Source organism: Haliotis asinina, chromosome 15 (genome assembly GCF_037392515.1).
Source record: "Haliotis asinina isolate JCU_RB_2024 chromosome 15, JCU_Hal_asi_v2, whole genome shotgun sequence".
Taxonomy (NCBI): domain Eukaryota; kingdom Metazoa; phylum Mollusca; class Gastropoda; order Lepetellida; family Haliotidae; genus Haliotis; species Haliotis asinina.
The window spans coordinates 44,299,356-44,319,782 of record NC_090294.1 but is presented as its reverse complement, the minus strand read 5'-3'; the positions used below and the strand labels follow the sequence as shown (position 1 = coordinate 44,319,782).

At 38.7% G+C, this 20,427-nt stretch overlaps 1 protein-coding gene across 4 annotated transcripts in view; it reads right to left on the bottom strand.

Moving 5' to 3' along the window:
* Positions 1-215: 215 nt before the first annotated feature.
* LOC137265589 (uncharacterized) overlaps positions 216-20,427 on the bottom strand; it is a 45,109-nt gene continuing 24,897 nt past the window's right edge. The window contains exons 4-5 of one of the 4 annotated variants that reach the window (XM_067801014.1): positions 17,621-17,685; positions 216-1,046 (exon numbers count right to left, since the gene is read on the bottom strand). In XM_067801014.1, coding sequence (XP_067657115.1) covers positions 744-1,046; positions 17,621-17,685 — 368 coding nt within the window. In that variant the 3' untranslated portion in view covers positions 216-743. Of the gene's footprint in view, positions 1,047-9,937; positions 10,239-13,759; positions 15,873-17,620; positions 17,686-20,427 lie in introns of those variants that run through there. The other 3 variants (XM_067801015.1, XM_067801012.1, XM_067801013.1) reach the window with 3 other exon arrangements.

Sequence of the window (20,427 nt, the reverse complement as noted above, 5' to 3'; positions counted from 1 at the left end):
TTTTTTTCAGGTGCGGAATTCTGTAAATTTGAAGCACTGAAATCTGGTTCAGAATGACAGCTCTCAAATACTATCAATCATTGCATTTCATTTGTCAAATTTACTAGTCACAGACTTATGGACCAGCATCAATTTAGGAATTCCTTTTTAAATGCTGGTTTGTTTGAAATGTGGGAAGTAAATTTCTTTCTTTTTCACCTGAATTATCCAAGGTGTTTTCTTTTTTTCTTGAACTTGTGTCCCTGATGGTTTAATGTAATAAATTATCTTAGCGATGCTATAACTAATACCTAAAAAATCCAGCAAATGTTTAATAAAATTTGCCCTTTGACAATCTCATGCTGACGTACATCATGATAAGAATATGATAACTGGGCATCTAAATGCCATCTACAAGTCACTTAATACCCTGTATATGTTCTGTCTACATAAATATATATCTAAAACCATGAAGATTAAAATTACAAATCGCTGAAGAAAAAAAATTTGACAGTTGTTACAAACAGGATGAGTCATCATCATATTTTGTACGAAAGAGCCTAAATCTCTAGCAATACGGTTACAATGGTAGTAGTATGTTCAGCTAAACCATCATGTACACAAATCAATATAAACCTAAAAGCAAGCATATTCATATGCAGTTTCAAGCAGTGCAGCATATTGAGCTTAAAAACTCAAACTTGGCCAGTACGAAACGATAAAAAACTTCAAAATCACAGTCACATAGATGTTCAACACTCGTTTCAACTTATTCCTGCGTCAGGGAAATTGGCGGAGAACATTTTGCCACCACGTCGGTCAAAGTTGGTAGCACTGTGGTAAACTTCCATACATGGGGTGATGCAGAGCCCGGGCTTGTCTACACAGGTAGCACACTGATACCGACTGTCTCGGCGCTTCCCCCGCGCATAGCACACCCGACATCTCTTCCTCGCTCGGGGGGTTCTCTCTGTTGGGGGTACTTCCTCCATAATGTGATCTTCTCCTGATCGGTCCAATGGGACAAATACTCGCATTTCCCGATAATCCATTTCTTCTCTGCTTGTCTGCAATATGACAAACTTCCATTAGAACTAACAACTTCAACAAGGAACAAAACCAGTTCAAATTGCTATAAAATTTAAACTCTTTTGGTTTGGCAAAATGGTTAAGATGACCATTTCATGACATGATCCTACAAGACTCATTGGTAAATATTACTGGCATAGATGTGTAAAATAAATTCATGTCTTCCGACTCCCTCAAAATATATATACTTGCTAAACAAAAATTATTTTACAGCTACAAGTACATCCCATGTGGGAAGTTATAACACTGCAGCCTACTAAAAAATGGAGCAAAACCATATTTATACTGCATTAATATCTGCTACTGTGACTGCTAGTTGTATGAAATATCAACATTGTAAAATGTCAGTTTCCTAAATGCATGCAACTTAATCCTCCTCCCTCAGATCATTAACAGAATATAGAGACAGACAGACAGTCACTTTATTCAGTAATACAGGCCACATGGCCTATAGTACAATTGAGGTTACTTCTTATAAATACAGAATAAACAGAATTTAATTCACCAGGGACTTCATATATTAAATCTGAAAGATTTTTTTCACCCATATCTAAACTTTTCTATACATTCCACATCAACCAACAAGTGAATTTCATACTTGATCATTTCTTTCCAAACATAATTTTCCTTTGATGATAAATTTGTAAGAGAATAGCTGTGCAATAATGATAAGTTGGCATTGTCTTCTCAAAGATAAAAGAGAAATGAGACTACATTTGATTATGATTTGTTAATCAGTTAGTCAAAGAAAATTCAGCACTCAAGGTTATATCAAACAAAAATAATGAAAACAAAAATCTGAAGATTAGGAAAGGCACTGATCGACAAACTCAAGAAGCTAAACTAGCTTGCAATCCAAGGGAAGAGGTCAAGGTCATGCAGACAGAGAAACATACAGTAGGTGAGACTGGATTCCCTTATAGGTTGAAAATACAGAAGTACATGCAAATTTGGAAAGAAAAAAGGCTGAAATCTGAAAATGTTTGCCAAGTCTGAAGGGTAACTTAGCTGACATACCCCTTAACTGTGAGGATCTGGGTCACACTGCACCCTGTCTTGTCTTTAACACAGTTTTACATTCAATTGTTTTCAATATTGACAATTAATGCCTTGTTTAATACAACACAACAGCTGTTTACCATATTTGGGTATTAAAATACCACAGCACTTTTGACTTTTCTACTGCTTACACTGAATAAACTATACATGATGTTTTTTCAGCTTTAAGAAATTATGAATCTACTCTTACATAAACAGGAAATCACACAAAATTTAGAAAAATTAAGAATAAATATTCATATACCAGTAATAAATTTTGCTGTTTATATACACATGCTTGAAACAAAATTTTCTTAAAATTGTAGTGGACCCTTTTAAAGTTTGTATAAACTTGAGACAAAATACATACGGTGTCATAAAAACCTTTAAGTAAATGATATTGCTACAGTGTGAAATGGCATGAGATGGTTCCAGGTAAAAAGTAGCTGTTTTGTGCACAGATAGGATACACAATGTTGCCTGTCATATTCCCAATACTGATGCAGAAGCTATAAACATGACATCCTGCTTTATGTACTGTCTCTGACATTTATATGTATGCTATTAACGTTATATCATGGTTTATGTAATATCCCTGATATTGACATGTATGCTATTAATGTTATATCCCACTTAATGTGGTGTCCCTGATGCTGACGTATACTATATATGTTACATCCCACTTCGTGTACTATCCCTACTGTTGACATGTATGCTATTAATGTTATATCCCACTTTATGTGGTATCCCTGATGCTGATGTACACTATATATGTTACATCCCACTTCGTGTACTATCCCTACTGTTGACATGTATGCTATTAATGTTATATCCCACTTAATGTGGTATCCCTGATGCTGACATACGCTATTAATGTTACATCCCACTTCGTGTACTATCCCTACTGTTGACATGTATGCTATTAATGTTATATCCCACTTAATTAGGTATCCCTCATGCTGACATACGCTATTAATGTTACATCCCACTTCGTGTACTATCCCTACTGTTGACATGTATGCTATTAATGTTATATCCCACTTTATGTGGTATCCCTGATGCTGATGTACACTATACATGTTACATCCCACTTCGTGTACTATCCCTACTGTTGACATGTATGCTATTAATGTTATATCCCACTTAATGTGGTATCCCTCATGCTGACATGCGCTATTAATGTTACATCCCACTTCGTGTACTATCCCTACTGTTGACATGTATGCTATTAATGTTATATCCCACTTAATGTGGTGTCCCTGATGCTGACATACGCTATTAATGTTAGATGCCACTTCGTGTCCTATCCCTACTGTTGACATGTATGCCATTAATGTTATATCCCACTTAATGCGATATCCCTGATGCTGACGTACGCTATTAACGTTACATCCCACTTCGTGTACTATCCCTACTGTTGACATGTATGCTATTATTGTTATATCCCACTTAATGTGGTATCCCTCATGCTGACATACGCTATTAATGTTACATCCCACTTCGTGTACTATCCCTACTGTTGGCATGTATGCTATTAATGTTATATCCCACTTAATTAGGTATCCCTCATGCTGACATGCGCTATTAATGTTACATCCCACTTCGTGTACTATCCCTACTGTTGACATGTAAGCTATTAATGTTATATCCCACTTAATGTGGTATCCCTGATGCTGATGTACACTATATATGTTACATCCCACTTTGTGTACTATCCCTACTGTTGACATGTATGCTATTAATGTTATATCCCACTTAATGTGGTATCCCTGATGCTGACATACGCTATTAATGTTACATCCCACTTCGTGTACTATCCCTACCGTTGACATGTATGCTATTAATGTTATATCCCACTTTATGTGGTATCCCTAATGCTGATGTACACTATATATGCTACATCCCACTTCGTGTACTATCCCTACTGTTGACATGTAAGCTATTAATGTTATATCCCACTTTATGTGGTATCCCTGATGCTGACGTACACTATATATGTTACATCCCACTTCGTGTACTATCCCTACTGTTGACATGTATGCTATTAATGTTATATCCCACTTAATGTGGTATCCCTGATGCTGACATACACTATTAATGTTACATCCCACTTCGTGTACTATCCCTACCGTTGACATGTATGCTATTAATGTTATATCCCACTTTATGTGGTATCCCTGATGCTGACATACGCTATAAATGTTGTATCCTGCTTTATGTAACATCCCTGATGTTGATATGTATGCTATCTATGCTATATTCCACTATAAACAGTCCTTGGCTCTAAAATACATGCTATAAATGTTGTCTCCTGCTTCATGTGATATCCCTGATGTTCCACTATATACACTGTCCCTAACTTTTAGAGGTTCCCTATTAATGTTACATGTATATTATTATTGTTATATCCTGAATTATGGAATATCCCTGATATTGACATATATACTGTGAATGTTCTGACTATATTTAATATATTTGATCTTAAATTGTATTGTGACCATTATATAACATGCCATTATGGCCCCTATACATTGACATTTACGCTACTATCACTATATCCCTACCATGTGATACCCTGATACTTATATTTACGCCATCAATGTTACACCCCTGCCATGAGATACCCTGACACTGACGTGTATGCTTTGTACAACAGTTATTCTGACACCAGTACTCACCTGTGGGGTATGTCAGATAAGTGGGAACCTCAAATACGAGGGGTCGCCTTCTTCTGCTAAACACCGGCCGAAATATACGAGGATGAAATGGAGTGGGCCACATATGCTACATTGGGGACAATAGAACAGATTAATACTCTGCACTGCAAACCATGTGTACATCAGGTAAACAGACAGCGGTCAGTGAGTCATGGACAACTCAATGTATAGCAGTCTCAGAAATTGAACAATATTTCACATAAATCCATGGAAAATTGCTCAACAATTCTGTTCAAATTGTTAAATATGTCTGTCAAGGGACCATCCACAACCTTATTTGACTTCAAAGAATGAAACACACATGCCCCATTTATAAATTCATGGCAATCCAACAAACATCCTTGTAAATGATTGTCACAAGGTGTTGAAACTTCCAACACATATACTTATTCCAAGATAAAAACAATGTCAACAGTATCCCATCAGATGGCATGCAAGCATTTATTAATTTGCATTTCATCTGTGAGATTAATAACGATGATTACAAGGAGCAAGTCAACTGTTGGTGTAGTTAAGAGCAATCATATGATACACATGTAATTCAGGAGTAACTATTAAAATAGTTCTGTGATGGGATGATGTCTATCCCTTTAATCACACAGTGCACAACTATTTATATTATTGGACATAATTTTGCTGACGACAGGAAAATGAGGGAGGTAACTCAGCAATTTCGACTCATAAACATATTTTAGGGTTCGGGAAATAAAGGAGGCAACTCATTTATTACAATCTCTAAACACATTTAGCTGTTAGAGAAATAAGGGAGGTAACTCATTTATTACTATCTCTAAACACATTTAGCTGTCAGGAAAATAAGGGAGGTAATTCATTTATTACAATTTACAAACATTTTAAGGTGGTAAAAAAATAAGGGAAGTAACTAATTTATTACAATCTATAATCACATTTAGCTGGTAGGTAAATATGGGAGGTAACTCTCAAGTTCAACTGAGACACATTTAGATGTTAGGGGAAATAAGGCAGGTAACTCTCAACAACATCAGTTTATGAGCATATCCTCAAAAGATACTTACAACAGTGTATGGGTTTTCAATGTATGAAGCAACTGTTTACATTCCAGTGATGGCAAGTGTACTGTTTTGAAGATGTTTGTGTTAAAGTTTCAATTATCAATTTCAGGTAAGTCATAAAAGATACTAAGTCTTTTATTGCCTCGCATGAAAAGGGAGCTAAAGTCAAGGCGTATGTCCCGATATATATAATATAGACCAAAATGTTCTAAAAAATGTGTGACATTTTGATTTTGACGTAGGAACATTCCTGAGATGACAGTTACAAAATCCGATCATGTGTTACTGCAAAACTGACCATGTTGATCTGGTTCAGAAATTGGTGGCAACATGGGACCCATTCATTCAATCTGAGTACAGAGTGTTGTCCAAAACTGACCATACCTGTACAGTGAGGCAACCAATTCTATATCCTTCCATTGTTCACTAAAAATAACACAACAATTGTATTCTAGGAAAATTTATTTCTCTTTGTAAACAATATAAGGATTTGTCTTACCAATACTTATTCTGACATCAAAATATGATCAGCCATCTTGCTCAAGCCATCGTTGAACAAAATATTTACAATCTAAACATTACTACCCATATTTTTAAAACTTGACCATGAATGTGGTATCCATTTCCAATTCAAAACATGGGAAGCACAACAGATATAACATACAGAAAAAAACTGGATTTCAAATGATGTAAGTTGAATGAAAATATGACTTATGTATTATGTCTTGCTCAGGATTTAAAAATAAAAAAAACAAAGAAAAAAAACATTTCAAAGTAATGACATACATGTGTTAACAGATGAAGATTATTATGTGTACGAGATAACAAGCCAATACTATAGGGTTTCACATTTGTGACTCGAAACTATTATATAATGGTGATCTAATTTGAGGCTCACTAACATCCAGCTTAGATCTGGTCTTCAACAACCCATGCTTGTCGTAAGAGGCAATCGGGTGGCTAGGCTTGCTGACTTAGTTGACACATGTCATTGTATCTCAACTGTAGATCGATGCTCACATTGTTGACCACTCGAATGTCTGGTCCTGACTCGATTATTTACAGACCGCCGCCATATAGCTTGAATATTGCTGAGTGCCGCATAAACCTAACCTCAATCATCACTCTCTCACTGATTTATTTCATGTGATTTCGCTGATATGCAACCAATATGGGTCATTGAAACAGTTTTGCAAAACAAAATACAAAAAATAGAACTGGTATTGGTGAGAAAAAATGTCAAGACATCAATGTTTTGACAAGAGGTAGCTATTCAGCAACTTCATGCATGATAGATATGGAAATTTCAATAAAAAGTCTCATCCTAAAACTCTCCATATACTGTGGTCAAACTGGCACCACCATTGCACATTCCTTTGCTTAAACATACAAACAAAATGGATTTCTCAGAAGAAAGGACACACATTAAATAAATGTCATGCTCTTCCCACAGAGGTTACTTGTCATATCTTCCTTCGAACCTCTGTTCTAGTGCGGCCATAGATTTATCTCCCTTTTTTCTGTCCAATCAGAACATGTGTTACATCGACTTAGATTCAACTTGACAAATGCAAGCAATGTGGAGAAACAAAAATGGCATGACTGAGTTCTGTCTAGAAGAAACATCTCAGTATCGCGCTCGGGAAGAGGTTTTAGTTTTCATGATGCATCCGGAAATTACCAAGATCTTTTGAATGATCGGTTTTGAAACAAGGTCGCTGATTGCACTACTAAATCTGACTGCCTCCAATCACGAGTCTTGAACACTCACACCATGAAAGGGTCGTATTAGAACAGAGGTTACGTAGGAAGATGTGACAAGTAACCACTGTGGGAAAAGAATGAGTAAATGTGTGCAGTACATAATGGAACTTCCAGTAATATCAACCGGGGATTTATGTGTATATACCACATGGAGAAGTTACAATAGTAGAGTGATCGTACCGCTATATGGAGTGTCTGGCCTACAGCTTCTCCTCCCTACATCTCCAGCAAACATCTCCAGCAGCATCCCCAACAACAGCATCTATATCGTGCCAAACCCTTCCCCCTCATCGACTTCAACACCAACTCTTTCCTCCATCTACAATACTAGCACAAAACCACCAACATTTGATGCTAAAACTTCAAATATTACATGTATTAATTTCAAAATCATTCCTTTATGCTCAGAGAGGACAATCCTTAATCATAGACCTGCTTCTTCTTTTTCTTCTTCTACCCTTTCAAGAAGCATGGACATGTAAATCATTATCACCATTTCATTTTATCCTGATCATCCTGGAAGCACAAACCTGTTATTTTTCACCACAGCTTTCTCAGAGGAAAAGACTAGCTTCATTTTGCCCTGCTCCCAGAAGCATGGACCCATCTCTTTTCAGCCTTGTCTTCCTACAAGCATGAACATGCACCTCGCCCTTTTCCCAGAGGCATGGAGCTGTCCCTCCCTCACATCCTCTTAGAAGCATAGACCATCCTAATTTCACCCTCCTCCAAGAAGCATGGGACCTGCCTCTATTCACCCTCCTCCTAGACGCATGGACCACTCTCTTTTCACCTTACTCCTACAAGCATGGACTTGCCTCTTATCACCCCCTCCATGAAACATGGGCCTGCGTCTTTTCACCCTCCTCCATGAAGCATGGGCCTGCGTCTTTTCACCCTCCTCCATGAAGCATGGGCCTGCGTCTTTTCACCCTCCTCCATGAAGTATGGGCCTGCGTCTTTTCACCCTCCTCCATGAAGTATGGGCCTGCGTCTTTTCACCCTCCTCCATGAAGCATGGACCTGCGTCTTTTCACCCTCCTCCATGAAGTATGGGCCTGCGTCTTTTCACCCTCCTCCATGAAGCATGGGCCTGCGTCTTTTCACCCTCCTCCATGAAGTATGGGCCTGCGTCTTTTCACCCTCCTCCATGAAGTATGGACCTGCGTCTTTTCACCCTCCTCCATGAAGCATGGACCTGCGTCTTTTGACCCTCCTCCAAGAAGCATGGACCTGCGTCTTTTCACCCTCCTCCATGAAGCATTGGCCTGCGTCTTTTGACCCTCCTCCAAGAAGCATGGACCTGCGTCTTTTCACCCTCCTCCATGAAGTATGGGCCTGCGTCTTTTCACCCTCCTCCATGAAGTATGGGCCTGCGTCTTTTCACCCTCCTCCATGAAACATGGACCTGCGTCTTTTGACCCTCCTCCATGAAGCATGGACCTGCGTCTTTTCACCCTCCTCCATGAAGCATTGGCCTGCGTCTTTTGACCCTCCTCCAAGAAGCATGGACCTGCGTCTTTTCACCCTCCTCCATGAAGTATGGGCCTGCGTCTTTTCACCCTCCTCCATGAAGTATGGGCCTGCGTCTTTTGACCCTCCTCCATGAAGCATGGACCTGCGTCTTTTCACCCTCCTCCATGAAACATGGGCCTGCGTCTTTTCACCCTCCTCCATGAAGTATGGGCCTGCGTCTTTTCACCCTCCTCCATGAAACATGGACCTGCGTCTTTTCACCCTCCTCCATGAAGCATGGACCTGCGTCTTTTCACCCTCCTCCATGAAGCATTGGCCTGCGTCTTTTGACCCTCCTCCAAGAAGCATGGACCTGCGTCTTTTCACCCTCCTCCATGAAGTATGGGCCTGCGTCTTTTCACCCTCCTCCATGAAACATGGGCCTGCGTCTTTTCACCCTCCTCCATGAAACATGGACCTGCGTCTTTTCACCCTCCTCCATGAAACATGGACCTGCGTCTTTTCACCCTCCTCCATGAAACATGGACCTGCGTCTTTTCACCCTCCTCCATGAAACATGGACCTGCGTCTTTTGACCCTCCTCCATGAAGCATTGGCCTGCGTCTTTTGACCCTCCTCCAAGAAGCATGGACCTGCGTCTTTTCACCCTCCTCCATGAAGAAAGGACTTGCTTCTTTTCACCTTCCTCCTATAAGCATGTACCCACCTCTTTTCACCTTACTCCTACAGGCATGGGACCTGCCTGTTTTCATCCTCCTCTTTTCACCTTACTCCTACAAGCATGGGACCTGCCCTCCTTTCACCCTCTTCCTAGAAGCATGGACCTGACTTGCACCACCATCTTCCCCTACTCAGAATGAACTGTCCATCACCCCATGATGGTGGCATCCAGCACTTGGATGTCCCGCTGGTCGTGGTAGATCTGCATGCAAGGTGCAAGACAGAGTCCAGGCTTTTCTGGACACGACCCACACTGGTACCGTGACTCTTTCCTCCGCCGGCCCTGAGAGTAACAAACACGACAACGTTTTTGTGGCTTCCGTTTCTTGCTGGTGGGTGGAATCATCTCTAGGTAATGTCCTCTGTAGTACATTCCCTCCTCCAGCTTCATGCCGTCCTCCCACTCGGGGTCAACCACCACCTGGAACAACAGACACATGTTACTCCAGTGCAGCAACATCCGTAAACATATAACAACTTCTGGCTCTCAAAACAGAGAGTTAGCAAATTTGTTTTAGCAATATTCCAGCAGTATCACAGCTGGAAAAACTAGAAAAGGGCTTCACATATTGTACCCATGTTGGGAATCGAACCCGGGTCTTCGGCTTGACAAGCAAATGCTTATAACCACTAGACTACCCCGCGGTCCCTCTCTCACAACAGCAAATGACCAATGGCTGTTAAGTATTTTCAAAACCAGAAATCATGTTTTCCATGGCTGAAATATTAAATGATGTTTTTTCATCCATAGCAGCAAAAAAGAATGTTTCATGCAAGAGCATTTTGTGAAAAGAATTTCTTAAAAGAACATTAAATAAGGAAAGAAAAAATTGGATCAGGTCAATTACAATATCTTCAACATAGAGACAATATGTGAGTATGTACTTTTGATTTCAAACATATAGCATAAGACAAGGAGAATCTACTTACCCAAAATTTGTAAATCTTCAAGATGATCAGCTGATCTTCCTGGATGGTCAAAACGTCTCAAATTTTAACTTTCCTTCACAAAATGTTTTACTTTGGAATTGATACACCAAAATTGTCATGTTAAGTATATACTCACACATAAGTCTCTTATTGAATGAATTTCAATTAAAATTACTCAGAGAGAAATTGAAGTGGAAGGAGAGAGGTGTTTAGTAGTTGAGGACTTAGAGGCGAGTATATACTTTGAGAGAAGGGTGTGAGAGACCTTGACAATGTGGGAGAAGAATGAATAAATCATGTATCATCAAGATTTTGGCAAAAACACTGTCAAGAATGATCAGGAAGTCTTTTCACGTCCATACCTTGAGCCATAAGTTTCAAATAGAATTCAAAGCATATTCTTATGTGACCTATCTCCCCTTCAACCTAGGAACTACATAAAAAGTGCTTCTAATGCTTTTCTGTATTAAGCACTGCATTTCACCCGGTGAAGTTTATACATCACACACAGTAATGGTGTCATATTTTCATCATGCTTAGGACCTGTGAAGGTCTGGGTTGAAATTGATCTTCAGTAACCCAAGCTCATCGAAAGAGGAGGCTAACAGGATCTGGCCGTCAGGCTCACTGACTTTGTTGACATGTCGTTTCACAATTGTGCAGATCAATGCTCGTGCTGTTGACCACTAGATTGTCTGGTCCAGATACGGTTATTTACAGACCACCGCGATAAAGCTGGCATATTGCTCAGTCTGGTGTAAAACTAAACTCACTCACTCACTCACTTGTACTTTGAAAGAGTTATGGTCTACCCAAATCTTTTTGAAGTCGTTACAGAGCATCTTTCATGCCATGAAAGTATCAGGTGGTCGATGTTCATGTTGATTCCTTCAAGGATAATACCTGCATTGTGCAGGAAGAATCTCACCAGAGTGTCTCTATATATATATCAATATGAGTTCTAGAGGTTTGAAAATCTGATTCATGTAACAGTTTAATAAGGTATTGTAGCTGGTTGGTTCATTCTTTGTTTAACACTGCAATATACCTGCTATATGGCAGCAGTCTGTAAATAATAAAGTCTGGACCAGAGAAACCAATGATCAATAACACAAGCCTTGATCTACACATTTGGGATGTGATTCATCCTTCTAATCGCAAGGGCTGTTTACAATTCACTTACTACCCAAAATATTACTGGTAACATACTTATGCCATTACATTTCTGTAAATTGCTAACAAAGAAATTCTCTGGCTAACGAGCTTGAGATCACTTTATTCTGAGCCTACTTTGACACAGAAGTAGAGTTTCATTTCACATCTATTCTTTTTTATATGTATTAAATCAAACCAGAAGATTGTTGTGTACTCCTTGCTGTCTCAATATTAGCAGCATGACACTGACTGGGAGGTTAAGTTCTCAAGTTGCAAGTGGATCCCAAGAATGATGAGAAGAAATCAACACACAGTCAATACAAAGCTGCAGGAGTTGAAAAACATTTTGAAAAGCCACTTGCAATAGTGCAAGAGACTTCAAGAAAGTAACGTGTCCTGACTAATTTTCCACTAGTCAAAATACAAGTCAAAAGTCAATTCAAATACACCATAATATTCGTCTGGCATGTCGAAGGGAAGTAACTCTGCACAACAAATTGCAACCACAACCTACAGGTTGTTCAGCTTGAGCTGAGCTGCTTTACATATGCATAACACGAGAGCTCAAAAGGCACAAACTGGTCACGTTAACTTCATTAAATAGGAGAGCAGAGAATGCTCTTGTTGTTGCATTCGTACGGAACATGCATACATGGATTCATAAGAATGAAGATTTTTATGGATATCAACTTCTTTATGAGAGAACACAACGTTTCGGAGTTAATGCTTACTCCTTCATCAGGTGATCACCTGATGAAGGAGTAAGCATTAACTCCGAAACGTTGTGTTCTCTCATAAAGAAGTTGATATCCATAAAAATCTTCATTCTTATGTATTTTCACTTCTAAATGACATTCAAAGACTTGATACATGGATTCGTTAAAGAACTTGATCTGGAAAACAACTCTTCTAAAAAACAATCATTTCATACTGTACAGTCATTCGCTATCTAAGTTGGTTTACTAACTTTACAACGTAAAGTCAGTTACTTTCCGAAACCTATTCACTGCTGCACCTTACAGCCCAAAAGCTTGAATACGAAACATTAAACCATCTGTAGGTAATTGTTAAAAGAAAGTTTGGACATTGTTGACGATTTCTCAACACGGAGGTGTCAAACCGCGAAATTGTCTCAGCTGTACGGACATACTGACAATCACCTGACAAAGGCGCACCCCTTCACAATAATAGACCCAACCAGTTGTGACACGGTCATGCAATGCATTAGTATTCACTTGATCAGGTCAAGCTGAAGAACCTGTGAAACATTTCTGAGAACTAGACTTCTCTGTCAGGGACTGAACCTAACAGAATAAGACAGGTATGTTTTGTAGAATCATTGATGCAAAACCAGGTGTTCCTGCTGGAGACAGACTACAGCTTTACAACCTTGGACCCTATATTTGTCACTGTAAGAGACAATGCATCCTTCCCCTGTAATCTTGATACAAAGCAGGTTCAAATTTGGTAAGAAATATAGATGTTGAAATTATTTTGAAACTTGTCAGTGTTAATAATTTCTTCAAGAGGTGAAATGCTAACAAATCCAGAAATTATGTTTAAAAATATTCTTGTTTCTCATCTTTTCACTGTCAAACCCAAACATTCAATATGAATCTCATTTTTTTACACTTCTTGATTTGGATTTCCACAAAAGTCAAGGGCTTTTGGACATACAATAAAAAGTAAAAGTAAAATCTGACTCATTTTGTTTGATGAGAAACAAGCGTATTTTTTATATTGCCTCATGTGTCATCTTGTGAATGTGAAGAAAACAAAACAGAGAGATGCCAGAACAACCATGTAATCAGCTCACTCATTGACTTGTCTCAGAGCTTCAACAACAAAACACAGAAGTACAAAATATATTTATTTCCTTGTGTCAGCAGACAACAAACATTTCGAGACAAAAAAGTAAACCAACTGTACCAACATGTTTGAAACCTTGAAGACTTGCACAAAGGTTGGACAATTGCACAAAGGTTCCACAACCTCATCTAACCTGAGCAATCCTAAGATATGTGTCCATGAAATACCAAACACAGTTACTTCACAATGTTATATTTGGGCTACACTTTTTTAATAAGCCACGGATGCTGCAGTGATGGCGATTAGATGTCCGACTCGAAGATGTGGGTTCAAATCCGGGATGGGACTAAACTCAGGAAGTACTGGAACCTGTACTTAATTGAGAAGGTGTAACTCCAATAATAACATGCTACATTTGACCACATTCTAAATGGCATTGTGTAATCACTGCCTCATAAACTATTTTCAATATCCGATTGATCCGGTTGATATCTGTCAACAGCATGATGGAATATCTTTTTTCAAACCAAAACTGTCGTAAAATGAGACCATGTGCACACCCGAAACCCGCGATAATGTAGACATTTTTAGACACTGGAAAATCAATACATTACATGACCCCTTAAGATGTAGTTTCGTATCAAACATTTAAAAAGTAAACAGTAAAACTGAAGAAAATAAGACTGGTTTAGCCTTACAATAATGGACCTAGCATGGACAGGTAAATATGAAACAACTCTGGGCTTAGATTTTCAAAACCCTCTAAGCGTTCAGAGAGTAGTCAATGCCATACATTAACAATAACTTATGACAATCTTAGCACTAAGAGAGCTTTGAAAATCAAGGCTCCGGTCATTCATTCTTCAGAAAAACATGTGGAAAAGTATCTCACACTTAACACTGGTATTCACATAAAAAATATAAAATGTATAAACTGACAAGCTGAAGGAATACTGAGTAACGACAAAAATGGACATAGGTGAACATATATTTAGAATATTCTCACACAGTACTGAAGCTATTGTTTCATGCTGTTTAGCTGGGGTTTTCTTGGTCAGAAAATGTCCATTTGGTCAATTATTTATTTAATAGACTTACATTTTTACGAGTACCTGTATCTTCATTAAATCATCAAATGCATCATCAAGTAAACATAAATAAATCTTGCCACTGTCTTTTTTTTTGCTTTACAACCTGATTGTGACTTTTGACTGTTATCTTTCAGATCTTGAAACTGAAGAAAATACAAAATGTCACCTTGCTGTAGATTAGTACTTTACTGAATAAAATCAAAAGCAATAATGAATAGTTTTCGGGATGTTATCAAGAAACATCTTGACCACAATGAAAGCACCCCCAAAATATTCATGATTCCTGAATTGTTTTGTCTAGCATATATTAGGAATTAGACATGCTAGAACTGTGTCAATGGGTCTGAGATATGGTTGCGAGTCATATGTATTCTAAGATGGCTTGGTCGAGTGAAGGCCTTCAGACAGCCGACAACGGGACACATGAAGTGCCTGGCGTTCACTCCATGTTCATGGATCCTCTTCACGTGCTCCACCAAGTTGCACTTCAACGTGAACACTTTGCCACACTGTTCACATCCGAAGCCACTTCCATGAGTCTGCTTCTTATGGTGTGACAAGTCTTTGTCAAACGCAAACACCAGCTTGCAAATTGGACAGACGTAAGTTTGCTTGAAATGAACTGATCTCATGTGTTTATGAACAGCTGGCTCATCCATGTGAGTGAAAGAGCAAATCGTGCATGTATAATGGGAACCTGAAGATGACTGGATGCTATCCATTTGATTCACAGATTGTCTGGCTGTGGCAACATTTGACCTTGCCACCAGGTGGCCATCGGCTTCATATGACCTTGTAGCATGTGTTGATTTCCTATAGTTCTTGTGGCTCATCATACTCTCCTGATTTCCCACGTAGCCTTGTTGGGTGTGAAGTCCAAATGAGGTGTCACTAGGTGCCGTCTCGATTCTGGATGCTGACTTGTTTGACTGGAAAACATTTGAAAAATTTGTGACACCAGTCAAGTCTCTTTTCTGCTCACTGATTGGACAATTGCTGGAAGTCATAGCAACACTCATGCCTGGTGGCGATGATTCTGGCTCCTCTTTCACCATATAGATGTCATGTTCCTAGAAAAGAAAAGAAAATATGATCAGTTCTGCTACAAGACAACATCAAAACACAAACAGCTCAGACAAAGGATTCCTTGAAAATTATTTTGAAAAATACTTTCTTCAATTTTAACAAAACGTCATGCAAATACATCATCAAATACTTGCAGAGGAGACTTTAAATTAAATATTTTTTATTTGGCAAGATGCTTATAGCAGTAATTACCAGTTGTTGGGAAAGTCTTACCTGCCGTGTCCTCCAAATCAAACTTGATGCTGCCGTCTGCATTCCAGGACATATTTCTTTGATTTCATGGATGTCATTAGCTAATACATTCATGCTGCACTTTCAAGAATCTTTCAGATTCATTAAAATCAAAAGAATATTCCCTGTGGTTACAGTATCTTAAACAATAGTTCAAGAAATTGAACTGACATCCTTTGTTTGAGCTGTTAGCAAGAAAGGTTCATGTGTTAAACAAATTCTTACAACAGTGTTCCAGATTCTTAGTCATGGCAGACGTCGATTCAACCATTCATTCGGCACAAACTTGGTAGAAATACATGTTCCCATCAAAATGTAAACATTTTAGAAAATTCCACAATGAAAAATCTTCACATATTCCAACCATCATGTGGTGTTCAAGCAGGTGCTTACTCTTTGAACCAATGCAGCTTAACATTCTTCCTGTTTATATTTTGAAATGTCACATTTTCTGGAGCATGCACACAGCAATATAAGCATGTAATGATGTATTAGTGGGGCTTAGACCACACCAAAATCGTCACACACATGCACAATATGGTAAAGTTCTTAAATGACTGATGTAGACGATGGATTTATTATTTAAGAGTATGGTCACGATATCTCAGTCAATGAGCCTTGTCACAGTGTATAATGTTGAAATGCTTGATACTGTTACAGGAAGTATCTAGAATGCCACTGTGCCAATCAAATGAAAGGTGATGGTCAAATGGAGTCAATATTCATGAATCACAATATGTAAAAAAGCATGCACTTATGACAACTGTTTTGTTTCCATAACAACCATATCCATCTCCTCATGAGGAGTCAACTTAAACGTATTGTTTAAACTCTTTCAGGTTCTCTACAGGATACAAGGTTTGCCTGCTCTAAGTTTAATGAGAAAGTCATGGGGATGAACTAGTTTCAGCTCTACGATTTCAAAAATGACAAGGATACTGTACTGTTCTTAGAAGTGAAGATGAAAAATGTTTTTTTCACTAAAATGATGACAACTGAAGGGTGAGTTACAGTAGCTATGCTGATCAAGGTTTCAGTGGCAGGTATTTGTCCCAGAAAAGTTCATCTGTACCAAGACAGCGTGCAGGTTTAGAGGCAGTTTACGTGAGTATGGTTGTACGCCACTTTTAGCAATATTCCAGCAGTATCACGGCAGGGACAGCAGGAATGGGCGTCACACATTGTGCCCGTGTGGGGAATAAAACCCAAGTGTTCTGCATGGCAAGCAAACACTTTAACCAGTAGGCTACTCAACCTGCCCTGTGGTGCTCAAATTACTGTGACATCTGAAATTTTTTAAAAATGTTGGTCGCAGGCAGTTACCACTTTTTATTTGCATCAGAACTGATAGCAACAGGATTCACATAACAATGTGAGGCACAATGAAACTCCTACAACTTTGATCTTTACCTATAAGTGGAAGGTTAATGATTTTATGTGGCGTGTGTTTTGTTGTGAGACTTGCCATGTGTCACGTGAAGCTAGATAAGGATGTACTCACATTGAACTTGCTGGCCATATCCTGGGGCACTTTGCCTGGTCGTGGAGTGAACTGGGCTGTGTAACCTGCAACAAACATGCCATGATATAATGGGTTCCACTACAAATACTCATCCTCTAAATACAAGTTTTTTTTCAAGGCAATGATCGCACTTTTCAAGGCACAAAGTAAAACCAAAAGTGAAAAGAAAGAAAATCTGTTATTCTTCTTCATCACATTCCCCCCACCCCAGTCTCCATTTCTGTATCCACCATTAAAATATTCAAGCCCACACGCCAGATGCAATATTACTGATAAGGAACCAGACTTAAGTTTGCCATATCATATCATCAGCCATCAATACAACATATAATGTTTGTATACCACACAAAAATGTCAAAGAATATTTCATTCTTTCATATTACTATGCCAGATTTATGTTCATACTATGAAAGAATCAGATTTTCTTATTGGCGTGACAAGTGAACATCTTAAACACTAGGCTATTTAATGTGAAATAACTTAAATTCCTAGTGTGCTACAGTACAAAGGATCATGTGAAAACCACATCCCTTGATAACTTTTTCCAAAATACTGGCTGATTTTCATGTTTTCATTTCAGGCAATCAAATAATGGTTTCTTTCTTGTCCGTGGACTACTAGATAATTTCCGCTTACCGTTTCATACCGCAAATTAACTTGGATTTCATTTCACACCTACTCTAAATGTAGCTATTAAATTTTGCAGTGATAATAAAGTAGGGTTATCTTTCTTTGCAATGTATCACTTTTCGATAAAACAGTCCAGTAAACCTTAACATCAACTATACTGTTGGTTTTCTCACACAGGGCAGGTGGAAAACTAGTCAGGACAAGTAACTTTCTTAAAGCAACTTGCCTTGTCACAAGTGGCTTTTTAAAAGGTTTTGAACTCCTCAGTTGTGTGTATAAAATAATGCCACAGTAAAATGTAGTTATGATCAATAATTTTCTGTTTGTCCCCATTCTACTATGGACTAATATGCAACCAGTTTGTACCTCAAAGTATTGCAAATTTAAACACCTTATTCATTTGATTATATTGCTTTATATCTTTTAGTAATTTCATATCATATGTTGTTGTCTATGTGTATTTTTGTCAAGCTCTCTGATGCAAAACAAAGTCCTTTTAGGGCAAAAAAAAGCATTGTCTGTGGTCTGTCGATACAAACTGAAATGTGATCATGTAATCCTTGACATGCTACAATTTTAGCCAAGGATGATGATAGCATTGGAACTATAAGAATCCCCAAACCAGCACAGGTTCCATCTTGTAACACAACAAATAACACCAGGATGCAGATAAAGAATGTTGTATTTAAGCAATTTTATTCAGTTAAACATATAAACCATTTTGATCATCAATAAACACCAGATTACCCTTAAAGCTTTTTGACTATAGTGGGGCCATACATGTACATGATATCAAAACTAGCTTCTTATTTACACATCAACAACACAACAAAACACATAACAATGTCTATTTTCCTCATCACCTCAAGCAGTAATGATCAGCAGGGTTGGTAAGCAATGAGGATCGGTTGGCCAGCATGGCTGAAATGCACAAGTAGCTTTGGTCAGGCTCAGACATGCAGATGAGACAGTGAAGGACTGTAGAAAAGGTTTTATGGATGTCAACTCCTTATTACGAAGGAAGCATATCCTTATTCCTTCACGTTTCGAAGTATATCCTACACACTCATCCGGTGAATGATACAAGAGTAAGGATATACTCCGAAACCTAGTGTTCCTCATAACAAATAAGATGATATCCTTGAAATTTTCTTCTTTACGTGTACTTCTAAATTCTAAATGCTGTGTGGAGACCAGGGAAAGAATAGAACACTTGTATGTGCACTTCTGTTACATCTCTTTACTGCATATTGTAATCCCACCATTCTGTATGTAGAAACAAATACCCCGGGTACCCTTCTGTAGCCTAGATACCTATATATACACAGTTATACCTTGGTACCCTTCTGTAGCCTAGTACCTATATATACAGTTATACCCTGGTACCCTTCTGTAGCCTAGATACCTATATATACACAGTTATACCATGGTACCCTTCTGTAGCCTAGTACCCTTATACACAGTTATACCCTGGTACCTTTCCGTCACACAAACGTAACATCTGGTCCCTTCCTCTCACATCAATCTAAACCCTGGCCACTTCCAAACACACAAATCTTACCTATGGCCCCTTTTCGCCACACAAATCTAAACCCTATCCCCATTCCGCGACACAAATCTAAACCCTGTCCCCTTTCTGTCTCTCATATCTAAACTCTGGCCCCTTCCCGCCTTATAGATCTAAACCCTGGCCCCTTTCCACTACACAGATCTAAACCCTGGCCCCTTTCCACCACACAGATCTGAACCCTGGCCCCTTTTCACCACACAGATCTAAACCCTGGCTCCTTTTCACCACACAGATCTAAATCCTGGTCCCTTTTTCGCCCGACAGATCTAAACCCTGGTCCCATTTCACCACAGAAATCTAAACCCTGGCCCTTTTTTGCCACAGAAATCTAAACCCTGGCCCCTTTCCACCACACAAATCTAAACCCTGGCCCCTTTCTGCCATACTAATCCAAACCAATATCATTTTCCGCCACACAAATCTAAACCCTGGCCCCTTTCCTCCACACAAATCTAAACCCTGGTCCCTTTCTGTCTCTCAAATCTAAACCCTGGTCCCTTTGAAATTTTGTGTGATTTGTAGCCCCTGGGACCTTCTTGTATACACATTCACTTCGTACATATGTTTGTAAAGCATTGACCTCTCT